This window comes from Carassius carassius, chromosome 1, assembly GCF_963082965.1.
Source record: "Carassius carassius chromosome 1, fCarCar2.1, whole genome shotgun sequence".
In the NCBI taxonomy this organism is placed as follows: domain Eukaryota; kingdom Metazoa; phylum Chordata; class Actinopteri; order Cypriniformes; family Cyprinidae; genus Carassius; species Carassius carassius.
The window spans coordinates 18415844-18443402 of NC_081755.1; the positions used below are offsets into that span (position 1 = coordinate 18415844).

The following is a 27559-nucleotide window of genomic DNA, read 5'->3' on the forward strand; positions in this document are numbered from 1 at the left end:
ACCAACAGTGTGTACTAGGGAGTGATGTAAGCCGGTCGACAGCAATGTAATTTATGCGCGGTGTTCAACAACGTTAACAAAGAACAACGTTAACAAAAGGAGGATGGAGGACACTGTGATCGCAGCTTTGTTTTTTTTTGTCTCGGTTTCACAATAATGGACATGGAATGTATTTAAAAACATTTAAATTGCCATTAATATTTGTGGATTTGCTTTGGTGTTCATCACAGCGCCAAAAACTTAAATATTTAGTCTTAATGGGCTATCAATTTCATTAACTTTTATTTTTATATTTTAATCTAGACTACAACGTGCCCTAGATATTGTTTGAAAATTGTTTTGATTCTTTATTTTTCTTTCACAATTTACTAGGGTTGTGCCGATAGACGATAGAATTGTGTATCGACGATAGTCAGAGATATCGACATAAGCAGATTTCTCTGTCGGTAATCAAGACGATATTAGGCTCCTTTTCCTCTTAATGTATTAGATTATAATAATAATAACTATTATTTTTATTTTTATTAGGCTGCTTATTATAATTCGGCTATCAAAAACTGCCCAGCTATTTCACTTCACCACTGCATTTGACACACACATTGCACGTGCGAGCGCAGAAGGATTAGAGCCTGTAGTCACTGAAGTTGTCCGCTTTGACTCGGATAACTCGTTACATCCATGTAATGAAAGAGACTTATAAAATGAGGAGTCAGTGTCCCACACATTTAATGGCTGCTACACGGCAACTCGCTCTTCTCAAAAATGAGAGATTAACTCTTTATTGGCGTTACAAATAAAGACAAAATAATAACAAGGCGGAATAGCAAACTTATCATCCATAGTGGTTTTCATGTAGTCCTTCTCTTAAAGACTGATCACTTAACTTATAACACTCATTATGTGGTGATGAAGTAGGACTACGTGAGAACCACTATGGATGATGAGTTCACTCTGCCACCTTGTTATTATTTTCATGCACACCGCACTATAATGTGATGCATACAAAATACATAGTTTCGGCCGTTACAAAGTCTCCAACCACAAACAGATATACATCATCTGCAGATAGAAGGTATTTCATTGTACTTTAACAAGTAATCTGAACGGCCTATATATGTGCAATATTTTAAACGAGCCCTCACTATCTGAGTTTAATGCCACAGTTATGTTAGAATGCATCTCATTGTTGTTTCTGTGGCGGTGCGTCGGTTTCGTCATGAGGCACGTGATCCGGAGCGCTGTATGAATGATGCATCAGTTCAATTCAACTTTACTCCAAATATATTAACTTGACTGTTTTGAATACTTTATATTTAACGTGTTCGTTTATGCCCAATATTAGTGTTAAACTGCTGGACTTTAAATGAAATCTAATATTGATTTTCACCGTTGACTGATTTTGCAGAACATTTAAACTGATAACTTCCTTGTGCAGATGCGGCAGATTTGTCACAGTATGCGCCATATGACTGTTGTGTCCAACTATATATGAACTACCTGTTTTAAATACAGTATTTTTATATTTAACGTTTATCAGTATGTTTGAAGGTATATTTTTTCGATTATTGGTGATTCCATAGGCTCTCTCGCGGGCATCTGCGCGGTTTAAATCACCAAATAGTTATGCTAAGACACGAACAAAGAGTCTTTCTCTTGATCCACACATGCACGATAAGATCGTGTATCATCGATCTCACGGGCTGACGATATGACGATTTGAAAAATGACTATATCGCCCAACTCTACACTTTACATTAGGGCTTCATTAGTAAACAAGTTAATTCATTAGTTAACATAAACTGCCAATGAAAAATTATTCTGAATATTCATCAATCTTAGGAATTCCAATTAAAATCGAAGTTGCAACTGTGTTATTTGATGAGCTAACATGAATTAAGACTTGTATTTTTTTAAGAAAGATTAATAACTTATCTAGCAAATGAAGATATTGCTCATTGTGAATGTTAATGCATTAACTATGGTTAGCTAATGAGGTCTTATTTTAAAGTGATACCTATTGGTCTTTATAGCGCTTTTGCACTTTAATCTGTGTAAAACCTTTAAATTTATATATTTTACTGTATAGCTTTATTCTATTTAGTTATTCAGTTATTTTTGTCATAAGAAAAAAGTTATTAATCCCATTATACTGTATTATGGCACCTGGAGATTTTGCTGTGATGCATGCTCAAAGCTTTTGAGTAATGCCCAGAATGAAATAAAAAAAAAAACGGTTGAACTGAAAGAATATAATATAATCAGTTATTGATATATATAAGTTTATAGGTTTTTATAAGTTTTTTTTCTTCTTTTCTTTTTTTTCTATGCATTTTAAAGTAAATAGTAAAATGAAATCCATATTCCATGTTAAACTGTAGTCTGCCTTTTATAGACTTTATCTATTTATAGACTTTATTTATTAAAGTCTATTTATTTATAGACTTTACTTTTATTTATAGACTTTATCAGTTAAATATCTTAATGTTTAATGTTTCCTTATTCCTGGTGTAACGATCATTTTATCTTTTGGTTATTTAGTCAAAATTGTAGGTAGAATAAAGGGAAATATTGTGTAAATAAATATCACCTCGGGAAACCACACTTTTGGCCACTACGTTAATAAACAGAGCAACATATCAAATTTCATTTTCATCACAAAATGTCATTGTTCATTGCAATATTTCCCTCAAGCTATTATAATTTCATATTTACACATAATTTGTGAGTAATTATATTATTTAAGGTATAAATGCTTTCATGTAATGTATGTCCCTAGGTGTTATTTATCATTCTTATCAGAACAAACTTTGTCCTAAAACTATAATATAATAGATATATAATGGAGGAAGTTGGGCGTGTTTCTAACTCGGAGCATAAATATAACCTAATGCCGACGTACAGAAGCATCTCACACACTAAGAGGATTGCACTCTTCACCATGTACCTACACTGGCTACTGTTGGTTCTTGCCTCAGTTGGTAAGTTAGTCTTTTTAAATAGCCTATTGTTTAATCAGAACACTGTACAGGTTAAACTAATTACATTATGTCATCCATTGGGTATCACAAACTAACATGAAGTATTAAAAATGTATAAATGCTCAAAAATTGACATGAACCAATTTTAATATCAAGAAGAAAAACTGTGACATGGATGGCAGCACAAAATCACCAGTGTTAAATGTGACCCTGAACCTCATAAGTGCCAATTTTCTGTAAATTTACAAAAATAATATCACTTGTTAGGATGGGACAATATTTGGCAGAGATACAACTATTTGAAAATCTGGAATCTGAGAGTGCAATGAAATCAAAATATTGAGGAAAATCACCTTTAAAATTGTCCAAATTAAGTTCTTAGCAATGCACATTACTGATTTTTATATTTACTGTAGGTTATTTACAAAATAACTTAATGGAACATGATCTTTACTTAATATCCTAATGGTTTTTGACAAAAAAATAAAAAAATAAATAAAAAAATAAATATATATATATATATATATATATATATATATATATATTCTTAATTTTGACCCATACAGTGTATTTTTGGCTATTGTTTCAAATATACCTGTGCTACTTTAGACTGGGTTTGAGGTCCAGGGTCACAAATGAACACCGCTGAGTGTTCATATGGGAACCACCACCAGAGTGTTAAAGTAACACTGAAATAGTGTTGAAATTAATGAGGTATTTTAATGACTAATTAAGTGATGAATAAGCATTGGTGATGAACCTTGCTGTTAACAAGCATAATGTTAACATGACAATCACAAGTGACATACAGCCACTGTGGCTATGTGACAATAGCTGTGTCCCAAATTGAAGTGCTTGGACTCCAGAGTGCAGATTTGAAGTGTGATTGTGTCACAGCATCACAACGTAAGCTGTCCAAGGCTGCATCCAAAAACTTAGGCAGCAGAGTTGCTGCCATATCAGGCAATGACTTTGCAGGCAGCACTTTTGCACAAAGGCACCTCATGAAACTGATTTTGGACATGCGTCTGAGGAAGCGTAATGTTTTAATGATCTACAACAAAATATAACGAGTTTTTGTGATAACTAAACAAATAGTTAATTACTACAATACTGATGTCTCACTAGAACTAAAATCAAAATCGCTAAAAGTTAGTTACAAATATACATTTACACACAAACTGACCACCAAATGCAAGTTTCAGGCGCTATCTTTTTTTTTATCTCAACCATCCCATAATGGAACGCACAGGATTGTGGGATATCAAAGGCAGCAAAGGATACATCTACAATAGGTGGACAACCTAAATGGGGTTTACCGCGGCGCGTAACTGTAATTCAGTCGCATGTTAAAAACATTTGCGAAACTACCACCAGGTGGCGCAAAGGGACGGATTGTGAAATGAATGTAATTGTAAAAGGAGATAAAAGGAGGAAGTAAAACAACAACAACATTATGATATAACATTGTAACATCTTTAAAAAATATTAAAACATTTACAGTGAGTTAATTTCAAAACGTAGGATAGTCTTAGGCTACAGTCTACTCATCAAAAATTTAAAGAAGACCTTTACACAAAGGATCATATGCATGCTATTGTTATTAAACAGTAAATAAATATAAGGCCTATGTATGTGTATATATATATATATATATATATATATATATACGGATAAAAAGCTAAATGTTTTCATTTCATTTTCATTTCGGTTCATTCTTGGTTTAAAAGGTTCCATATGCAGAGAGAAATGGGAACGGTGCAGCATTTAGCAATAATTATTATTAACTGTTATTATTCTTGATTTTTTCAAACTACTAACACTTTGCATTTTTAAATTATTTGGATTTTCTGTTTCAGCTGTTTGATCGCACTGGTGCCTCACGCACATATTCACTGGAAAAGGCAGTCGATCACCAGACATTCAGTGGTGGTCAACTTACCCCACATATTGTTAATTATGATTTTTTTTCCATCGATACTGAAACACGTGTAAACTACAAAGCCTATTTTACCTCATGAATAATAGTTAAGCTTCCAATGGGCAACATCAGGAGTATGGAAACTTTTGGATTTCTCTCGAGTGAGAGAATGAGAAATGCTTAGCTTTAAATTATTATTATTTTTTGTTTGTTTATAGCTAAGCCTATATTATTATATACTGCAATTATATTTATCCATTATAATTATATATTTGTAATTCTTGTTTTGTTCAGATATATTTGTTAAATTTAAAGGATTTGTTGTAAAGTGAAGGGAACTAAATATATCCTGTTTGTACATGATAACATTATTAGGCCAGCCGTTATTATTTCTAAATGTAATAAAATGCAATTCATACATGAATTCTATAATATAAAAAAATTTAAAAAAAGAACATGCAGCAAACGAAAATAGGTGATTAATCCGTTAAAATGCAACCTATACACGACTCATATTTTTTTCCTCTCACAAACTTAATTAATTTTTTAGCGTGTTTAAAAAAAAATAAAGAAAGAAAATATCCAGCAAATGAAAATAGGCGAATAATCCGTTAAAATTTGCTACTCTGGGTTAACAGTAATTATAATTATTATATACTTCAGAGCAGATGTAACAAGGAGTCGGAGGCATTCGGATCCAAATGCAGCGCTTTATTAAAGAATGGTCAAACAGGCAGAAATCAGGAATGGCGTCAGGTGTGTCAGGGATAACCAGAGTCGAAACCAAAAACAAGCAGAGATCGGGACAGGCAGCAGAGAATCAGAGTCGGGATACACAGTCCAAAGGTCAAAACACAGGAAAAACAAACACAGGGAAAAACGCTCGGAAATGTCAGACTGGCTAAACAAGACTTCGCAGTGAGTGAGAGTGAATGTGCTGCTTTTATGTGTGTGTGTAAATGAGGTGCAGGTGTGGCAAGGAAATTGGCTGATGAATGAGGTGCAGGTGTGGCAGGGTGATTGTGATGCAGTGACTCATGGGTAATGTAGTTCGGGTGTGGTGCAACAGTAAGAGAGGTGCTAGTGTCCAAGTGACATCTGGTGGTTGATGGGTGGAATGGTCCTGAGTGGAGTGCCCTCTAATGAAGTTCATGGGCACTCCATCTAATAATCGTGACATAGCCCACCCCCAAAGGAGCGGCTTCCAGACGCTCAAAACAATCTAGGAGGGCGGTGGAGCGGAGGCGGAACAGGGGGAGGGATGGAGGGCCAGGTCCATGAGGAAATGCAGTGGACTGGGGCAGAGCAGGTGGAACTGGAGCCCTTCCTGGGCCTAACTCAGGAAAACAGGAGCCCCTCCTGGGCCTGGCATAGGAAACAGGGGCCCGCCATGGGCTTAACTCAGGAACGGGAGCCCGCCATGGGCCTAACTCTGGAACAAGGGTCCACCAAGGCAGAGCAGGTGGCGTGGCAGCCCACCAGAGTGGAGCAGGTGGAGCTGGAGCCCACCAGGGAGGAGTAGAGGACCACCACAGCTGAGAAGATGGGACAGAAGCCCACCAGGGCGGAGCAGAGGACCACCACAGCTGAGAAGACGGGACAGAAGCCAACCAGGGCGGTGCAGAGGACCACCACAGCCGAGCAGACGGGACAGAAGCCCACCAGGGCGGTGCAGAGGACCACCACAGCCGAGCAGACGGGACAGAAGCCCACCAGGGCGGAGCAGAGGACCACCACAGCCGAGCAGACAGGACAGAAGCCCACCAGGGCGGAGCAGAGGACCACCACAGCCGAGCAGACGGGACAGAAGCCCACCAGGGCGAAGCAGAGGACCACCACAGTGGAGTCGATGGCACCGGACCGCAAGTCTGCTCAGGTGGGACTGAAACAGAGAACATTGACAGGTTAATAGCGGCCTCCGTGGCCGTGATGAGATGGTAGCTGGCCTCCTTGGCCATTACAGGGCAGGCGGTTAGTTCATGGAGGACCTCCGTGGCCATGACAGGACAGACAGAGAGTTGGTGGATGGTCTCCGTAGCCCAGACCGGAATGAATGAGAGCTCATTGACGGCCTCCCTGGCCGTGACAGGATAGGATGAGAGCTCTGAGATGTGACGAGGCTCTGGGAGTTCGGCTGAGATGTGACGAGGCTCTGGTAGATCTTTGGTGATTTGATTGGGTTCATGAAGATCATTGATGACTTGACTTTGCTCATGAAGATCATTAATGACTTGACTTTGCTCATGAAGATCGTTGGTGACTTGACTTTGCTCATGAAGATCGTTGGTGACTTGACTTTGCTCATGAAGATCGTTGGTGACTTGACTTTGCTCATGAAGATCATTGATGACTTGACTTTGCTCATGAAGATCATTGATGACTTGACTTTGCTCATGAAGATCATTGATGACTTGACTTTGCTCATGAAGATCATTGATGACTTGACTTAGTTCACGGAGGTTAATGGTGACTTGACTTTGCTCATGAAGATCATTGATGACTTGACTTTGCTCATGAAGATCGTTGGTGACTTGACTTAGTACACGGAGGTTAATGGTGACTTGACTTTGCTCATGAAGGTTAATGGTGACTTGACTTTGCTCATGAAGGTTAATGGTGACTTGACTTTGCTCATGAAGATCATTGGTGACTTGACTTTGCTCATGAAAATCGTTGGTGACTTGACTTGGTTCCTGAGGATCAACTGTGACTTGACTTAGTTCACGGAGGTTAATGGTGACTTGACTTTGCTCATGAAGATCATTGATGACTTGACTTTGCTCATGAAGATCATTGATGACTTGACTTTGCTCATGAAGATCGTTGGTGACTTGACTTTGCTCATGAAGATCGTTGGTGACTTGACTTAGTTCACGGAGGTTAATGGTGACTTGACTTTGCTCATGAAGATCATTGATGACTTGACTTTGCTCATGAAGATCATTGATGACTTGACTTTGCTCATGAAGATCGTTGGTGACTTGACTTTGCTCATGAAGATCGTTGGTGACTTGACTTAGTTCACGGAGGTTTATGGTGACTTGACTTTGCTCATGAACGTTAATGTTGACTTGACTTTGCTCATGAAGGTTAATGGTGACTTGACTTTGCTCATGAAAATCGTTGGTGACTTGACTTGGTTCCTGAGGATTAACTGTGACTTGACTTAGTTCATGGAGGTTAATAGTGACTTGACTTTGCTCATGAACGTTAATGTTGACTTGACTTTGCTCATGAAGGTTAATGGTGACTTGACCTTGCTCATGAAGATCATTGATGACTTGACTTTGCTCATGAAGATCAACGGTGACTTGACTTTGCTCATGAAGATCAACGGTGACTTGACTTTGCTCATGAGGATCAACGGTGACTTGACTTGGTTCCTGAGGATCAACGGTAACTTGACTTGGTTCCTGAGGATCAACGGTGACTTGACTTTGCTCATGAAGATCGTTGGTGATTTGACTTTGCTCATGAAGATCGTTGATGACTTGACTTTGCTCATGAAGATCGTTGATGACTTGACTTGGCTCTGGAAAGTCCACGGTGACTAGCCCTGGCTCTGGAAAGTCCACGGTGACTAGCCCTGATTCCGGAAGGTCAACGGTGACTAGCCCTGATTCCGGAAGGTCAACGGTGACTAGCCCTGGCTCTGGAGAGTTCACTGGAACCTGACTCGGCTCTGGAGAGTTCACTGGAACCTGACTCGACTCTGGAGAGTTCACTGGAACCTGACTCGACTCTGGAGAGTTCACTGGAACCTGACTCGACTCTGGAGAGTTCACTGGAACCTGACTCGACTCTGGAGAGTTCACTGGAACCTGACTCGACTCTGGAGAGTTCACTGGAACCTGACTCGACTCTGGAGAGTTCACTGGAACCTGACTCGACTCTGGAGAGTTCACTGGAACCTGACTCGACTCTGGAGAGTTCACTGGAACCTGACTCAGCTCTGGAGAGTTCACTGGAACCTGACTCAGCTCTGGAGAGTTCACTGGAACCTGACTCGACTCTGGAGAGTTCACTGGAACCTGACTCGACTCTGGAGAGTTCACTGGAACCTGACTCGACTCTGGAGAGTTCACTGGAACCTGACTCGACTCTGGAGAGTTCACTGGAACCTGACTCGACTCTGGAGAGTTCACTGGAACCTGACTCGACTCTGGAGAGTTCACTGGAACCTGACTCGACTCTGGAGAGTTCACTGGAACCTGACTCGACTCTGGAGAGTTCACTGGAACCTGACTCGACTCTGGAGAGTTCACTGGAACCTGACTCGACTCATGAAATTTCACTGTTGTTTTACTTGACTTTTGGGTGTTAGTAGTGATTTGACCTGACTCTGGAGAGTCGACGGGGACCTGACCTGACTCTGGAAAGTCGACGGGGCTGGCGGCCATCTTGTGCAGTGTCGCTGGGCTGGTGGCCATCTTGTGCAGTGTCGCTGGGCTGGCGGCCATCTTGGGCAGTGTCGCTGGGCTGGCGGCCATCTTGGGCAGTGTCGCTGGGCTGGCGGCCATCTTGTGCAGTGGCGCTGGGCTGGCGGCCATGACGTGAGTGAGTCCAGGGTCGTTTGCCTCTGCGACACCCACAGTGAATGTTGAGCCAACAATCAGCAGTGCATAGTCCAGAAACTGACTAAGAGATGAGCGGGGACCCTCACTGATCACTCGTGACCTTAGTGGTTCATTTAGCCCATCACAAAAAAAGTCAATCAGCACAAAATCCGGCAGATCAGAGAAAAAGGTGAGGCCTAAGTACTCTTGTACATAGTCCTCGAGTGATCCAGTGCCCTGCTTGAGGGCTAATAGGCTTGCCATCTCCATACCTGACCAGTGTCCACACAAAAAGCTGCTGGATCCTGAGAGGCGAAGTCTTCTGTAACAAGGAGTCGGAGGCGTTCGGATCCAAATGCAGCGCTTTATTAAAGAATGGTCAAACAGGCAGAAATCAGGAATGGCGTCAGGTGTGTCAGGGATAACCAGAGTCGAAACCAAAAACAAGCAGAGATCGGGACAGGCAGCAGAGAATCAGAGTCGGGATACACAGTCCAAAGGTCAAAACACAGGAAAAACAAACACAGGGAAAAACGCTCGGAAATGTCAGACTGGCTAAACAAGACTTCGCAGTGAGTGAGAGTGAATGTGCTGCTTTTATGTGTGTGTGTAAATGAGGTGCAGGTGTGGCAAGGAAATTGGCTGATGAATGAGGTGCAGGTGTGGCAGGGTGATTGTGATGCAGTGACTCATGGGTAATGTAGTTCGGGTGTGGTGCAACAGTAAGAGAGGTGCTAGTGTCCAAGTGACATCTGGTGGTTGATGGGTGGAATGGTCCTGAGTGGAGTGCCCTCTAATGAAGTTCATGGGCACTCCATCTAATAATCGTGACAGCAGAGCCTGCATGGGCCTAATCTAGGCTATCCAGGCTATTTTTTTTTTTATTGCATCTGAAAATGACTTTGTGCAGCATATTCACTTGCGTGCTCTGGCGCAGATCCGCCTCTGTGTTGCTCAGCTGTGGACGATTAAAAAATATTTGATATAAAGGTTGCTGCCCCATTTTATACAGGAGTTGTTCATTTAAAAAAATCTAATTATATTGTTAGTTCTAATTTTATTGTTACCACAAGTTCATTTAGGCTATTAACATGCACTTTGACAGTTTATCCTTTTTAATTTATAAACTCCTTGAGATTTTAAAATTAGTTTAATAGTATTTAAATTCAAGTTTAAATAGGTTTTAACTGCTTAAATTATTTCTAGGAATTAGTAATATGTTATCATGTTTATTCTTGTAGAAAATAAGTGTTTATTCTTTAAGAAAATAAGGGAAAAAATAAGGGACGATCCAAATATTTGTTTTGCTTCACCTGTTTATGTAGGCTACAATTATTCAAAAATAAATAAATAAATAATAATAAAATGTCATTAAAAAATACCATCGGCCTGAGTAAATTTGACCATTATAGAATTGTGACTTTAAAGGTTAGTGATTTAGGAGGTGAAAATACTGTATAACAACTGAAGGTTTATGAAACATTAGCCGATAAATAATTTTTTAAACAATGGAACTTAAAGTTGTGAACTAAAATATCATTTCCACCATACAGCATGTGAATAAATAAAATGCATACTAATAATACGGGCTGCGAGAAAATAATGATTACAAAGAGTAGTGCTTCTGAGTACAGGCATGTTTCAACTCAGTAGGCTAACATGAAAACACATTGTTCCTTTTTGGGGGTAGTTACAGTATGTGTGGCTTGTGGGGGTCGAGATAAAGGTGTGAATCTCTTGCTCGTTCATATGGACAGTATCTTATGAGGCTTTCAAGCTTGCTGAACAGGTTTATATTGTTGTTTTGGTTATAGACTAAAAAATGGTCTGCCCCCACGTAAGATTTTTCTAGTTCTAGTCATTCATTTGTTATTTTCAACTAATCAGAGGTTTATATTACATTTACATAATCAAGTCTTAATATATTCAGCGCTCAAGCACATGCATTAAGTTTGCCACAAAGCACATGCAGAAGTAGCCTAATAATTGTGAAAAATGAGACATTTTAATTATTTATTAATAAACAAATGTTTTCTTGTTGGCTACAAGATTAAATTCACAGTGCTGGCTCTCTCCGACGAGAGAAATGCAACATTCACAGATTGTTGAATGTTGAATGTTGAATATTAATGCACCCTGTCATTATGCACATTAATAATTTTTGCACAAACACTTGAATATGAATATTAATTCACATTTTGCATATGCATTACAATGTAAATTATTTTTTACATGCAATAATCCAAAATAAAACCAAACAAGATTTGTAATGAAGAAAAAACTAATAAAAATAAATGCTGCACATCCAGCTTCACACGCGCAGTGCAAATCTTGCACGTATTTTACACACCTGCATTTAAACGCAGCTGCATTTTTTTTTATTAAATTATATGAAAGCAAGTAGGGCTTGGTGATAAATCGATTTTATCGATTAACTCGAATTTGTAATTTACATCAGTTTGTTTGAAAGAAAATCTGTTTTCTTTTTAACATCCACCGACGAACCACTCGAGGCTCCCGTAGTTCCGAGTGGCTCAACTCTCCCCTGCGAGTCTGACAGAGACACGCTGCCGAGCAGAGGATGAGCGGAGCGGTGTGATTCTGACTGGAGCAAGGAGCAGATCTTTTTAAGAGTCTGAGCGTCGTGGTTTCTCCAAGAGCGCTCCATCACGAGTACAATTCATGCCAACATCCCGTGATATAACTGCATATTCAGCAAGAATTAATGTTAAACATATTTAGCTATGGCTCTGTTTCTTTTACTGATTATTTTCCGGTTAAAGCATGATTTAAACAGATAAAGCACATTCACACGCAATGGCTTTAGCAATAATGCATTCAAACAAATGTAATTGTACAGTGCTACTACATTAACAGTAGGCTATCTGATTTTGAAATCTTGAAGAAATGCATCGATCTGTTAAGATAAAATAACTGACCAAAATGTACTGTTATTTTCCGCACAAACAAAATTTGAACAGCAGAAAGCAGCAATTAAAGATTTAATGCTTACAATGTTATTAGTTTGGCATTTGATAGGGAAATAAGTTTACACACAATAGCCTAAGCCACTTTGAAACTCTCCTGTTATTTTTAACCGAGTGGATGGTTAGATGAATGATGGGCTAGTATTAACAAAAAAAAAATGAAAGGTCTTTACAGAATTAAGGTAATAACATTACAATTTTTTTATCATCTTGTCTCAGTTTTTTTTTTAGGCCATATGCTATCGCCCAACACTAAAAGCAAGTAAAGAAAGCTCCCTTTAAAATCACTGAAGTTGTCAATTGATAAAGCTCTTTTTTACATCGTGTGCAGTTTGTTGATTATAATGAGAGAACTTGAGTTTAATCGTGAGGACGGTTTATTAATCCCTCCATTCTTAAGAGTTTCAAAGATTTAGCTAAATCGTGCAGGTTTAATTTATTCGTTTCTTGTTTTAGGCTTATTAGGCATAAATAATGGGAACGAAATTATACAGTGCTTCACGTTTAAACATGCAACAATTTCTTAATCAGTTTACAGACAAATGTCTTTTTCCCAAGAAGTTATCTGTCAAAATAAAGGACAGGTAACGAATAACAAAAATGCAAGTTGTTTTATTAAAGGAATTTTAAAATATAAATTAAAATATAGGCATAATATATGAAAATATTGACATCGCATATTAATCCATGTAGCCTACCCCCCTAAAATAGGCTACCACTTTAATGCTCCAATGCAAAGTAAACCACAATGTGTTTTGAATAATATAACACATAATTCATATAATATAAATTATACTGCACACCTTTTAAATGTACCAAATCTAAAATATGGTTTAATACCATGTAGCTGAGAGAAAATATAAGCACAGGCTCAGACACAGGCTTGACATTTATCCTGCTTGAATTCGTTCTATGAAATGCACATAACTTCATAAGTACCAAACTTTCATCCGTGAATATTACATATTAAATATATTACATATTTTAAATATAGTGTTTTCTTTCATTTTCCGTGACTGAACCCGTCAAATGTAACACATCAGCGAGGCAAAACTGACGTCTATTTGTGAAAATGTGCTTTGATGCGCTTGTTTGATAACTTGTGGTTAAAGCGCCACTCAGCGGTCAAAAGCTGCAAATGAACTTTACAGACACTGCGGCGGTAAAAAGGGCCTTTTGGATGTCTACCTACTGTATGCTGCCTTCAAAATTCAATCAGAAGAAGGCACTTCTGTAGACAGGAAGTAAAGCAGAATTAGGATTTGAACGTGCCTTGATGCCTTCCTGCCTTGGAATGCTGTCTACGAAGGCAGCATTTTAGAATTTTTGGATGCAGCCACAATGTCAGAATGCGCCCTCCGAAGACTGCATTTCAAGGCCAAAATGTAAGTATTATGTTTTAATTTATTCAAATACCTAGCGAAAATGTAATTTTTTTTTTAACACAAAGCCCATAAACTATAAGACAACCACTATATAAGGCAATAGTCTTTCCCTTTGTTGTGTTTTTGTAGTGCTGTCATGCAAGAGATGTCTACAAATATTTTAACCAAACTTTAGCACTTAAGTAGTTTGTATGCATGTCCTACTTTGTCATATTTTCTAATGTTAAGATTGTATACCTGTCTTTATATTTTCATAAGAGATTCCATTTTACATTAACACACATCTTTGCTGAAATTCATTGTTTTTCTTAACAGTTGCATTGCTGTTGTTGTTAACAGGCATGATTTATTTGCTCTGCCTTGGAATTGCAAGTGTTTTGGGACAGGTGAGAGAGTGGATTCTCGGACCTCCAGACAGACTGGACTTAAGCATAAGAAGACATTCTGTAAAGAAAAGGGAAGAATATACCCTGACTTCCAGCTGAGGAAAGAAAGTTCATTGTTATATGTTGTTGAGATGTTGTTTTCTGAGAAAGTGAGATATGCACCAGTGTTCAAGTGTATTGAATTCTAACAAGAGATGATGTAACTAAAAAGTGGGAATGTAACAAACAATAGAGGGCACTATAGTTCAGAATAAGAGATATAGAGCGAAGTAACAAGATAGGTTTAGAACAATAAATGGAGTGTTCAGGAATCAACCTGTCCTTCAACCAATACGCTCGTATAGGTGGTTTGTCCAAATCCCTGAAATACGACCCATCAGAGCCTATACTACAATTGCGCCCCTTTTGGCAAAAGGTCATTTTTATATTAAGGCTTTGTACTATTTTATTTGCTCTGTAATTCGGGTTTCGTGTAGCTCAGTTGGTAGAGTATTGCGTTATACGATGATATATAGTCATACTATCATGGGTTTGATCCCAGAGAACGCATGTGCTCATAAAATGTATATGCTCTATAAATCATAATTTAAACATGCATTTTGATTGGTAATGACGTTATACGTCATTTCATGACGACAGATGCAACACGATACTATCATTATTTTTACGCCCGCCAGAAGGCGCTTAGCTTTAAAACATAACTATAGGTCGTAATAAGGTGCTTGCACAAACAACCTATATGGGTAGGCAGCGATTTGATTCGATTCATGATTCATGAGTTTTCGATTTTATACAAGAACGATTTGCCATTATGGTTAAAGAACCATAGGTTAGAAAAAATTATAAATAGCTTTTGTCCATTGTTAGATGCTAGTTTAATGATGCTATGGCATGACATGGTATATTTAAAAATTTATATATAATGTATATACAAGCCAAAATTTTGTCACACCATGGGGTGTAGACATCATATCAGAAGTGACAGAAATGTAAATGTTTTTTTTTTTACAAGGAATTCTCTTCTTTTCTACTACTTTTAATTTGCTGTAATAAGAAATCAAATACACTGCTGGACAATAATCAATCATTTGTAACCGATATTTTTCACCTCATGGCAATTGTATGATTGTTTTATAAACTACATTTGATTAGCAATTATTTCAATTTTCTGCATAGAATAAGGTAAAAATATACTTCATGGTTTCTGTACTGTAATAAATGATGTCAATTAGCACTGCATTATTCATAAATTGTATTTATTTATTTATTGTGTTTTGTGTTTTTATTTATTAATGTTTCATCATTTCATTCTGCCTTTATTCAATTAAAAGTTAAAAATTCAGTTACTGCAGATAAAGCCTGGTATGTCTATGAGAGCAAGATCAGTTCTCTTTCAGTATGAACACTTATTCTCATTTAGGCCTACACAAAATAAAATGCTAAAGAATATGGAGGGATTATTTGGTCAGATTATAAACTAAAAGTCTAAAACTAAAAGTCTTAAACCAAAACTAAAAATCTATATTTGAAACTTAAAGTCCAAGCTGAAAATTAATTTGATATTTAGGATTAGGCAATTGGTATTTAGGGTTGGGCATTTGGTCATTTAGCCATTTAGGATTGGGAATTTGGTATTTAGGATTGGGCATTTAATCATTTAGCCATTTAGGATTGAGGATTGGGGATTTGGGGATTTAGGATTGGGCAATTTAAGATTGAGGATTGGGCATTTGAAGATTGAGGATTGGGCATTTGAGGATTGAGGAGTGTATGCAAATTAGGAGGCGTGGCCCAATTACTGAAGGCTGGGTTTGAAATGGCTGGTGCGCAGAGGCACCTTATGGACAGCAGAGGGAGCTCCCAGTGCTAAGGAGCACACTGTAATGAAACCAAATGGAGCGAGTGAGTGGCTTGAGCAAGGACTGTGTGATAACTTCAACTTAATGACAGCTTTGTAACATTTGTGGCCTCAAACACAAAGTCACCAGTAAAAAAGGAGTGCTATCGGTCTGACGACGAGAAAGCAGCAGACAGTGCAGCAGGTAAGATGCTAACATTAGCTACTAGTTATATAAGCTGATATTGCTAACATGCTTTAGTAGGGTATTATTATATTGGGACATGCTGTTTTGTTTTTTAAACTGCGGTTAACCCCTCTGAAATTAGTAGATACACTGATGTTTCTGTTTTTTTTTTGTTTTTTTTTGCTATATAGCCTATATATATTTTATAAAGATTGTGAGAGAAAAGAAATTAGGCTTGTTTGACTTGAACCGGCGCTGCACACTGCAAGACCGATCGGTTTATGACATCAAAGTACTGCGAGAGCGATTCAAAAGCATAAGGAGCGTCTACTCTCTTTGATGTCATATGTCGTGTGTATATGTATATACACTCACCCAAAGGATTATTAGGAACACGCACATGAAAATGCCTTGTTAATGCTAGAGGACAGAGGAGAATTGGCCGACTGATTCAAGCTGATAGAAGAGCAACTTTGACTGAAATAACCACTCGTTTACAACCGAGGTATGCAGCAAAGCATTTGTGAAGCCACAACACGCCCATTCTCCTCTGACCTCTAGCATCAACAAGGCATTTTCGCCCACAGGACTGCCACATACTGGATGTTTTTCCTTTTTCACACCATTCTTTGTAAAGCCTAGAAATGGTTGTGCGTGAAAATACCAGTAACTGAGCAGATTGTGAAATACCCAGACCGGCCCGTCTGGCACCAACAACCATGCCACGCTCAAAATTGCTTAAATCACCTTTCTTTCCCATTCTGACATTCAGTTTGGAGTTCAGGAGATTGTCTTGACCAGGACCACACACCTAAATGCATTGAAGCAAATGCCATGTGATTGGTTGATTAGATAATTGCATTAATGAGAAATTGAACAGGTGTTCCTAATAATCCTTTAGGTGAGTGTATACATACATACACACACGACATATGACATCAAAGAGAGTATACGTTCCTTATGCTTTTGAATCGCTCTCGCAGTACTTTTATGTCATAAACCGATCGGTCTTGCAGTGTGCAGTGCCGGTTCAAGTCAAACAAGCCTAATTTCTTTTCTCTCACAATCTTTATAAAATATATATAGGCTATATAGCAAAAAAAATAAAAATAAAGAAACAGGAGTGTATCTACTAATGTCAGAGGGGTTAACCGCAGCTTAAAAAACAAAACAGCATGTCCCAATATAATAATACCCTACTAAAGCATGTTAGCAATATCAGCTTATATAACTAGTAGCTAATGTTAGCATCTTACCTGCTGCACTGTCTGCTGCTTTCTCGTCGTCAGACTGATAGCACTCCTTTCACTGGTGACTTTGTGTTTGAGGCCACAAATTTTACAAAGCTGTCATTGAAGTTGGAGTTATCACACAGTCCTCGCTCAAGCTGCTCACTCGCTCTGTTTGGTTTCATTACAGTGTGCTCCTTAGCACTGGGAGCTCCCTCTGCTGTCCATAAGGTGCCTCTGCGCACCAGCCATTTCAAACCCAGCCTCCAGTAATTGGGCCACGCCTCTTAATTTGCATACACTCCTCAATCCTCAATCCTCAAATGCCCAATCCTAAATGGCTAAATGATTAATTGCCCAATCCTAAATCCAAAATGGCTAAATGACCAAATGCCCAAACCTAAATAGAAAATGCCCAATCCTAAGTACAAAATGCCCTATCCTAAATACCAAATGCCCAATCCTAAATACCAAATTAATTTTCGAGTTGGACTTTAAGTTTCAAATTTAGATTTTTTGTTTTGGTTTAAGACTTTTGGTTTTAGCCTTTTAGTTTATAATCTGACCAAATAATCCCTCCATAATAGAAGCTATTCAACTTTTCCTATCCATCAGCGAATGATGATTCTGAAAGAAAACGATCCAGATGTCTGTTTGCTAAAGCAAAAAACGCTACTTTCATGCTTCTGATTATCAGATAAACCTTGCGCTCTCATTACAAAGTCGTTGTTAATGCTTGTGATGTATGCTGTTACTTGCCACTAGGTGGAGACCTGTACATGTATCTTTGTTATGACAAGTAAAGCAGAACAAGAACGACATTGACAGTGAACATCTCGTGGTGTGTCTTCCCTTTATTATATTTTGTTTTCCTAAGCGTTAAGCCTAAACAGCTAGCTAGGAGTTACCATAAGACATTACATGGTGTCAGAAGTTCACAATGGATCAGCTAAAAGCTCCAAAGGAACTGAGTTTTGAAGGAAATGCCGCAGAAAACTGGTGAACCTGGATACAGAAGTTTGAGTTGTATCTCATTGCAAGCGGTACATCTGAGAAATCAGGCAAGATAAAATGTGCTTCTTTTCTCCATGTTGCTGGTGATGAAGAGATAAAGGTATTTAATACCATGGATTTTGAAGAGGAGGAAAGGAATGATTATGAAGCACTGAAAGAGCAATTCAGGCGTTACTGTGAACCAAGGAAAACATAACATATCTAAGACACATGTTTTTCACTCGAGCTCAGGGACCAACTGAATTGATTGATGCTTATGTGACTGAGTTAAAAAACAAAGCCAAAGAATGTGAATTTGCACAGTTGACTGATTCACTGATCAGAGACAATGATCAAATTAGAGCTCGACTCTTAAGGGAACCGGTTTTGGATCTGAACAAAGCCGTGGATATCTTCAGAGCGAGTGAAGTCACAAAAAGCCAAATAAAAGCACTCCACAAGGAAACTGAAGTGACTGTGAACAAAATTAGCAAACTAAAGCTAACTAAGAAGTCACCTGGAAATAGTTCTGCTCCGAACGCATGATCAAAGAAAGAAGAGGAATGTACCAGATGCAGTTACAGGCATGAACCGAGGAAGTGTCCTGCATATGGACAAATATGCAAAGTGTGTCATCGAAAAAATCACTTCGGAAGGATGTGCAAAACGCAAATGCAGGGTTCGACTAAAAACGACAAAAAGTTCACAGTGAGAAAAGTTCATGAGATTGAACAAGAGGATCACACAGAACTGTTCGTGGGTGCCCTTAAAGAGATGTTGACTGGAAAGAAAATGAGACACAAGTTAATGAAGCAACTCATGCCACAGTTGGAGGAAAAGACAAGTGGACAGAAACACTTAAAGTAAACAAAAGAGCACTTTCTTTTAAACTTGATACTGGAGCGGAGTGCAACGTGATTTCATATAAAGACTTCAGAGCAGTTGCAGGAAAATCCATGTCAATGTGCAAGTCTAATTGCGTATTAGTAGCGTACTCAGGCCACAAGATGGAGCCAAAGTGCAAAGTAAAGCTCATCTGCCAGTTCAAAGAGAATGAAGCTGAAATTGAGTTCCAGATTATAGAGAAAGACTCACCTGCTATCCTGGGAAGGTAAGCTTGCACAGAGTTAGGACTGGTCAAGAGAATCTACAAGGTGGACTGTGAAGAAAACACTGACATTCTGAAAGAATTTGATGATGGGTTCAATGGGTTGGGGTGCATACCTGGAGTGCATCATATCAAGATTGATACGACAGTGTCTCCGGTGATACATCCACCCATAAAAGTGCCGATCGCACTAAAATAAAAAATAAAAACTGAACTAAGCAGAATGGAAAGTCTTGGAGTGATCAACAAACAGACAGAACCAACAGATTGGGTCAATAGAATGGTGGCGGTTGTGAAGCCGAACAAACTTCGAATCTGCATTGATCCCAAAGATTTGAACAAAGCTATAAAAAGAGAACACTTTCCACTCAAGACAGTTGAAGAAGTGGTGAGTGAAATGCCAAATGCAAAAGTTTTTTCTGTGTTGGATGCTAACCATGGCTTTTGGCAAATTCAACTGGATGAAGAGAGTTCCAAGATTTGTACATTTAATACACCTTTTGGTAGATACTGTTTCAAGAGGCTACCTTTCGGTGTATCATCAGCCCCAGAAGTCTTCCAGAAGTGCATAGCACAAAGGCTCGAAGACCTGGAGGGAGTCGTGAATATCATGGACGACATACTCGTGTGGGGAGAAAATGAGGAACAGCACGATGAAAGGCTCAGGCGGCTTTTAGAGAGAATCAGGAGTATAAATCTGAAATTAAATTGGGACAAATGCAAGATCAGAATGTCTGAAAAAAAGTACATAGGGCATGTACTGAGTGGAGAAGGTTTGAAGCCAGACCAAGACAAAATCAAAGCAATTGTGGAGATGCCTAAGCCACAAAACAAAGCTGCCTTGATGAGGTTTCTTGGAATGGTTCAATATCTTGCAAAATTTGTTCCAAACCTGTCAGAGGTCAGTGCGCCGCTGAGGAAACTCCTGGAAAATGGTGTGGCTTGGCACTGGGAAACCTCCCAGCAAAAGAGTTTTGAGATGCTGAAGTCACAACTAAGCAACGCCCCAGTTCTCAAATTCTTTGATGTCAACAAGGACGTGACTCTTTCTGTGGATGCAAGTTCAGAGGGTTTAGGTGCTGTCATTTTGCAGGATGGACATCCTGTAGCATATGGTTCAAGATCACTGACTGACTGCCAGAAAAGGTATGCTCAGATTGAAAAAGAGCTTTTAGCCATTGTGTACGGCTGTGAAAAATTCAGCCAATACCTCTATGGTAAACCAGTAAGAGTGCAGTCAGTTCACAAGCCATTGGAGACAGTGTTCAAAAAGCCTCTAGAAAAAGCGCCAATACGACTGCAAAGGATGTTGATGAAACTCCAACCGTATGATCTGCTAGTAACCTACAAACCAGGAAAGGAGTTGTAAATCGCTGATACGCTTAGCAGAGCCTACCTGGAAGAAGAAGTAGAACAATTACTGGACAGTGACGTGGAAGTTCATCAGTTGTCAGAGTGTCTACCAATTTCAGAAGAAAAACTTGAAGCAGTCAAGAAAGCTACAGAAGCAGATGGAGAACTGCAGATGGTGATGACAGTAGTCAAGACAGGATGGCCTAACAAATCAGTCATGTGCCAAATGCAGTAAAAAAGTACTGGACCTTCAGAGAAGAGCTGACCATTTCAGAAGGACTGCTGTTCAAAAACACAAGGCTCGTGGTTCCACAAAGTCTTCAAGCAGAAATGCTGGAGAGGATTCATGAAGCTCATTTGGGGGTTGTTAAGTGTAAAGAGAGAGCAAAGATGTATTGTTTTGGCACGGCATGGGAAAACAAATTGAAGGTGTGGTGTCAAAGTGTGCTGTGTGCAACACTTTCAAAAGGAACAATACCAAAGAACCTCTTGTCAGTCATGAATTACCAGACAGGGCGTGGGCAAAGGTAGGAGTTGATCTCTTTCACTTCAACAAAGCAGATTACTTTCTATGTGTAGATTACTTCTCAAAATTTCCTGAAGTTACAAAGTTGACACAGACAACAAGCCAGCATGTAATAACAGCACTGAAGTCAATATTTGCAAGACACGGGATTCCAGATGAAGTTGTTTCAGATAACGGACCACAGTTTTGAGTGCTCAATTCAGCAACTTCAGAGATGACTGGGAGTTCAAACACTCGACTTCAAGTCCAAGGTATCCTCAGTCTAATGGTCAAAGTGAAAGAGCTGTACAAACCATCAAAAACCTACTCAAGAAGGTGCAAGAAAGTCAAGGAGATCCGTACATTGCTCTTCTTGAGTACAGGAATACGCCGCTAGGGGGAGTGAAGTTATCTCCTGCACAGCTTCTTATGGGCCGTAGATTGAAAACCAGAATACCAACAGCGAGTAAACTGTTACAGCCGCAGCTGCACAAAGGTGTTCAGCAAAGCCTAAAAGACAGGCAGCTGAAGCAAAAGTTCTACTATGATCGTGGGAATAGAAACCTGCCTACTCTGAGTGAAGGAGAAATGGTGAGGCTGAGAGCTGAGAATCGTTGGCAGCCAGCTGTAGTGGTGAAAAGTCTTGACAAACTATTGGTCATTCCTGGTTCAAACACAGGGTGGAGAAATCTACAGAAGAAGTCAAAAACACCTGCTAAAGACCAAAGAGTTGAGTTTCCAGAATTCACACATTCAGGACTCATTCGATCCAGTTATAAGTGACTGTGTCCTGATGTGGTTGATACAAAGCAGGCATTGCTCCCTGTACCAACTCCTGCAAAGATGTCTTCAGTGCCTGAAGGTGTTGCTGAAGAAACTGTGAAGGTGACGCGTTCTGGCAGAGTGGTTAAACCTCCAAAACATTATTCTTGCTAAAGTAAGCAAGTAGTTAATTAAAGTTTAGTAGAGGTTGAGTTCTGTTCAGAGATCTCAAGAAGAAGAAGAAGAAGAAAAAAAAAGTTTGCAATACTGACTTTCTAATTAGAAATAAGAGTTCAAGTTTATAGTTGTGTTTAATAATAATAATTTAAAAAAGGAAAATGTGATGTATGCTGTTACTTGCCACTAGGTGGAGACCTGTACATGTATCTTTGTTATGACAAATAATGCAGAACAAGAACGACATTGACAGTGAACATCTCGTGGTGTGTCTTCCCTTTATTATATTTTGTTTTCCTAAGCGTTAAGCCTAAACAGCTAGCTAGGAGTTACCATAAGACATTACAATGCTGTGGTTATTTTAACAGTTTCCTTCGTACATTCGGTTCAACAACACTGTTAAAACACATTTATCATTCAATGGAACTGTGCATATGATTTAGACACTCACATTTCTGGTCCGTCCATGCAATAAATATGCAGCTCTCGACTGCTCGGGTAACGCCGTCAGTAAGATGTAGAGGGCCATTGACAAACTACAGAAAAGTAAAGCTACTTCACTTTAGTATTACTGGCCATGTGTCCTGAGCAGAGATCATACGTCATCAGCTGCATCAGAGACAAACGTAACGCGAGCGCAATCCTGTGACAGTCTCAGGCGGTAAAAGTGGAGCGCGTGAAGGATAGATGCGAGGCACGAGCACTGTTCAAGGTCTCCATTAATTCCTGCGTGTAGTAATTACATGTGTATATATTTTGATATCATTGAATCGCTATAGAAATCGTGATTCATTCGATTCTTATTTTAAATCGATTACTGTCCAAGATCGGCGATTCATGATTCAAAAATCATTTTTCAAGATGGATGCTTATGAATCCTCAGGGTTTGTAATCGATGCATCGAGAAAACGAGTGAATTGTTATACCCCTAAGGAATTGAGCTGTGTGTGTGTCCTTATGTCCCACCTACGAACATTTAAGATATAACCATTACACTTTATCACTTCATCAAAAGATTTCAGTTATTTCAAAGGTCATTCTTTACAGCCTAAAACAGCAAAAGAACCAACACCAACAATGACACTGGCTAAACAAAACAGATAATTTCCATGTTTTTGCCAAAAAATAATGTTTTATTATTTACGGAAAGCTCATACCCTCGCTCCCTCTCCCTCTCAGATGCTAATACAGAGTAGTGTGTGGTGAGTTCGAAAGAGTTTTCTGCTCACTGTGGCTTTTCTTATATTTATGTTTCTTGTATGGATATTGCTTTTTTCTGACGTTTGATCTGCATTGAGTAGATAAAACATTATTTTGGTTTTTTTGGGCGTTTTTTGGCCAGTGTTTCACTGAGGGCATGGTGGCCCAAAGGGTTGACTTGTTCAGGTCATTAACGTGGCGCCATGGAGTTAAAGTGGTGATTGCTGCAAGCGTGGAGGAGGGTTTCTTGGCTATCGGAGAGGTTGTTGGACATAAGAGCATTTTAGCAGCGTCAAGGATCAGTAATGCAATTGTTTGTTTTTTTCAACACTGTAGAAATTATCAATAATGTGGTAGAAAGAGGAGTTGTAATTCGTTGCCTTTTTACACCGGCGCTTCCTCTTTCGACCCCTTCAAATAAAGTTATTCTGTCAAATTTAACACCTTTTATTAAATATGAGTAAATATTAAATTATAAAATTTCCACGTTTTAGAAAGTTTCTCCAGTGAAAAAGATTGTGATTGGGAGCAAATCCGAGTTTATTCAACATGTGGTGTCTTTTAGTAGATTCACATATATGATTTTGAGTGAGAACAAGAACAGATCTGAATTTAAATCTGAAACTCAGATTTAATGATTTTGACTATACTGTTTATGTACAAACCCGATTCCAAAAATGTTGGGACACTGTACAAATTGTTAATAAAAACAGAATGATGTGGAAGTTTCAAATTTCAATATTTTATTCAGAATACAACATATATGACATATCGAATGTATAAACTGAGAAAATGTATAATTTTAAGGGAAAAATACGTTTATTTTAAATTTCATGGCATCAACACATCTAAAAAACACCTCCTCACAACTGCATTGTTGCCGAATGCAAAAGCTTTCTAGCATTAGTATGATGCTACTATAGCAACCATTTAGGACAGTCCATTTCACAAAGTCGCATTTTAATTGTTACTTTTATTCCCACACAAGCGGTGCAACTGAAAAGCATCACTACGTGTGTTACGTCTCGTGTTTTTTGTTTGCGAAAATTTTTACTCCATGCTCTTTTAAAATAGAAGGAATTGTGTAGGGGAGACATTTGAAAATTCAAGCCCTTTTTGAAAAATATGTTTTGTTTTTTGTTTTTGTGTACGCCCCTACTTTACCAATAGAAATAATAGTTTTTTTTAGATATTTTATTATCAACGCTAGGCAACTGCAATAGCAATGAATATCTATTTCTTGGTGGTTATTTTAATTGGGTTGAGCAATATTGATCACAATCATTTAGAACCACATATGCCTTCTCGCAAACGGCTTGGTAAAATAATTGAAATAAATGACCTAATCGATGTTTGGAGAAATTTAAATGGGAATTCAAGACAAGATACATGAGTTCATGCAGAGTTGGTGGAATTTACAAGAGATGAAGGCACAAGGCGCACTTGTCGGATCGCGTTTTAAGACTGAAGAACTGAAGGATGTACTGTCTAAATTCTTGTCAGTTTGGAAAAAAAGAATGGCCAAAAACGTTTTATCGATTCATTATTTTCTGAGTCTGGATGTCTGTTGTCTGATTCTAAAGAAATAAGAGAAAGGGCAGAGAAAGTCTGAATATAAAGAAGATAAAGATATAGAACAAAGTTTTTTGTTTTTTTCCATTGCCAAAAGTTTTAAAAAAAGCAAATGTGAAGCTCTAAAAACCTATTGGCTTGGGAGAATTATTTAAAGCTATTCAAGTCATGGAAAATGGTAAAGTCCCTGCAATAGATGGAATTCCAGTTTTATAAAACATTTTAGTCTGTTGTAGGAGAAGATTTGTTAATATTTCTTGATAGCTTAACCAAATGACTTTTACCAAAGAGTTGTAGAAGAGCAGTTTTGACCATTTTGCCTAAGAAATTTTATTTGAGTGATATAAAAAAATTGGAGACACGTGTCTTTATTGTGTTGTCACAATTATCTAAAGTATTGTCTACCCGCTTGGTTGAGTTTTTAGACAAAGTCATTCATATTGAGTCGTATTGTGTACAACTCTAAATTTTTAGTTTATATTAAAGTCTTATATTGTGATATTGAGAGTATTTTGAAAATTAATGGTGGCTTATGTGCTCCTTTTAAAGTATATCATGGAGTAAGACAAGATTGTTCTCTGTCAGGGTTATAATATACTCTCGCAAACCACTTTTAAGTGTTTTAATGAAAGTTTTAGAAGGTGTGCCTTTACCAAATTATAATACTACTTTATGTCTGTCTGCATATGCAGATGGTGTTATTATAATGATTAATAAGCAAAATGATGTAGATTTATTACTAAATACAGTAAACATATTTGGTTTAATTTCTTCTGCAAAAATTAACTGGAATAAAAGTGAGGCAGTTTTGACAAGAGAGTGGAAAAATAGAGTACCAAATCTTCCAGATGGTTTATGTTGGACAAGAGATGGTTTGAAATATTTGGTGGTATATTTTGTTAATGAGATAAAAGCTCAAAAAAATTGGATGGGAACAGTTTAAAAGATTAAGAGCCGACTCGAAAAATGTAAATGGTTTGTACCAAATTTATCATACAGAGGACATGCTTTGGTTATTATCAGTTGGATGGCTTCTTCTTTGTGGCACCGGATGGCTTGCATTGATCCACCGGCTTATTTACTTGGAAAAATCTGTCTGTTTATAGTCTGTTTTATTCGACTTTATTTGGGACAATTTACACTGTATACCACACAACATTTTGTATATATATGTTTTTTTAAAGTGAAAAGAACTGAGAATACAGATTCTCTCTTTTTTTTTTTTTGGTTATTGGAAGAACCAATGATTTATGTTTTCCATCTGGACTTTTTAAATACATGTGGACAATCAAATTATGTTTTTATTAAATCCAAGATCGCAATGTTGGGGCGATTAATTAATGTGACTGGTCAAAATGTAAAAAGTAGGGCTATTTCATTATGTATTAAATCAGTTTGACTTTACTTGACTTTGAATTTATCCAGAATTTGCAAGCTGTGTTTTCAGTAAAATAATTGAATTTGATTGATTTTATTTTTTTTTTTGCCTGATGATAAAGATACTTTACACAACATACCTTTATGTTAAAATTAAGTAAAACCACTTCTCATAAAGAGCAAGAAAATGGTCTTCTTTTCAATGAAAGAGAAATGGTTATGTAGGCTAATTATGCATCACTTACAATGACTTAATTACCAAATTCTTTATGCTTTCAAGCTGACACATTTATTTCTATAAATACATTTAGATTAGTCTTTAAGGCTACATAAGTAATTCAGTCAAGAGCAGTGAGTGATTTTCTGTCTTTCTTTTGTTGCTTGATTAACATCAATGCCACAGACAATAACAACTAAATTAGGCTGCTTTTATACCTTTTAAAACCGGATACACAGATGCAATGTACTGATACACATCCAATATACTCCAAATTGTTTATGTTCACATAGTGTGTTTTCCTAGTGTGTTTACTTGAATACTCGTTAAAACAGACAATTCAACATAATTTTGTGTGTATTTATCAATTTCTGAGAAGCGAAAGAGTACTTGTGTGCTGTGCAGGGCTGGTAAGGTTACTTTTAAAATGTATTTCACTACAAAATACAAGCTTTAAAAAGTAATCACTAACGTATTTCGTTACATTACTCAGGTTTAGTAACTTAATCGAAATACTTTAGAATACTTTGAAATACTTAAGCTTTGTAACACAAAGGAACATAACTTGATGTCTTGTTTTTATGCTTTCTGACATCTACATGCTATAAGATTTGTGTTTTCTTTGCATTTTATTTTTAAGAACATCAATTTTCCACAGAATTTCTATGAACAACATTTTTTTTTATGTCATTTAAATCTTCCAATCAATATAAATTCAATTTGAATACAATGAATGGGATTCCGTGCTGTTTCATGCTGCATCCAAGCTTCAAAACGAATCCAGACACACCAAACACATAATAAAAGTAATCAAAACAACTGGCACAGT

At 37.9% G+C, this 27559-nt stretch overlaps 2 protein-coding genes across 2 annotated transcripts in view; one reads left to right on the plus strand and one right to left on the minus strand.

Annotated features, from left to right (window-relative positions):
* Positions 1-27559, minus strand: part of LOC132140798 (NACHT, LRR and PYD domains-containing protein 3-like) — a 263118-nt gene that overhangs the window by 143706 nt on the left and 91853 nt on the right. The gene's annotated exons all lie outside the window — the stretch shown is intronic.
* The window catches only part of LOC132140936 (5-hydroxytryptamine receptor 3A-like), a 64911-nt gene continuing 40277 nt past the window's right edge, over positions 2926-27559 (plus strand). The window contains exon 1 of the mRNA XM_059550025.1: positions 2926-2978. Coding sequence (XP_059406008.1) covers positions 2939-2978 — 40 coding nt within the window. The 5' untranslated portion in view covers positions 2926-2938. The remainder of the gene's footprint in view (positions 2979-27559) is intronic.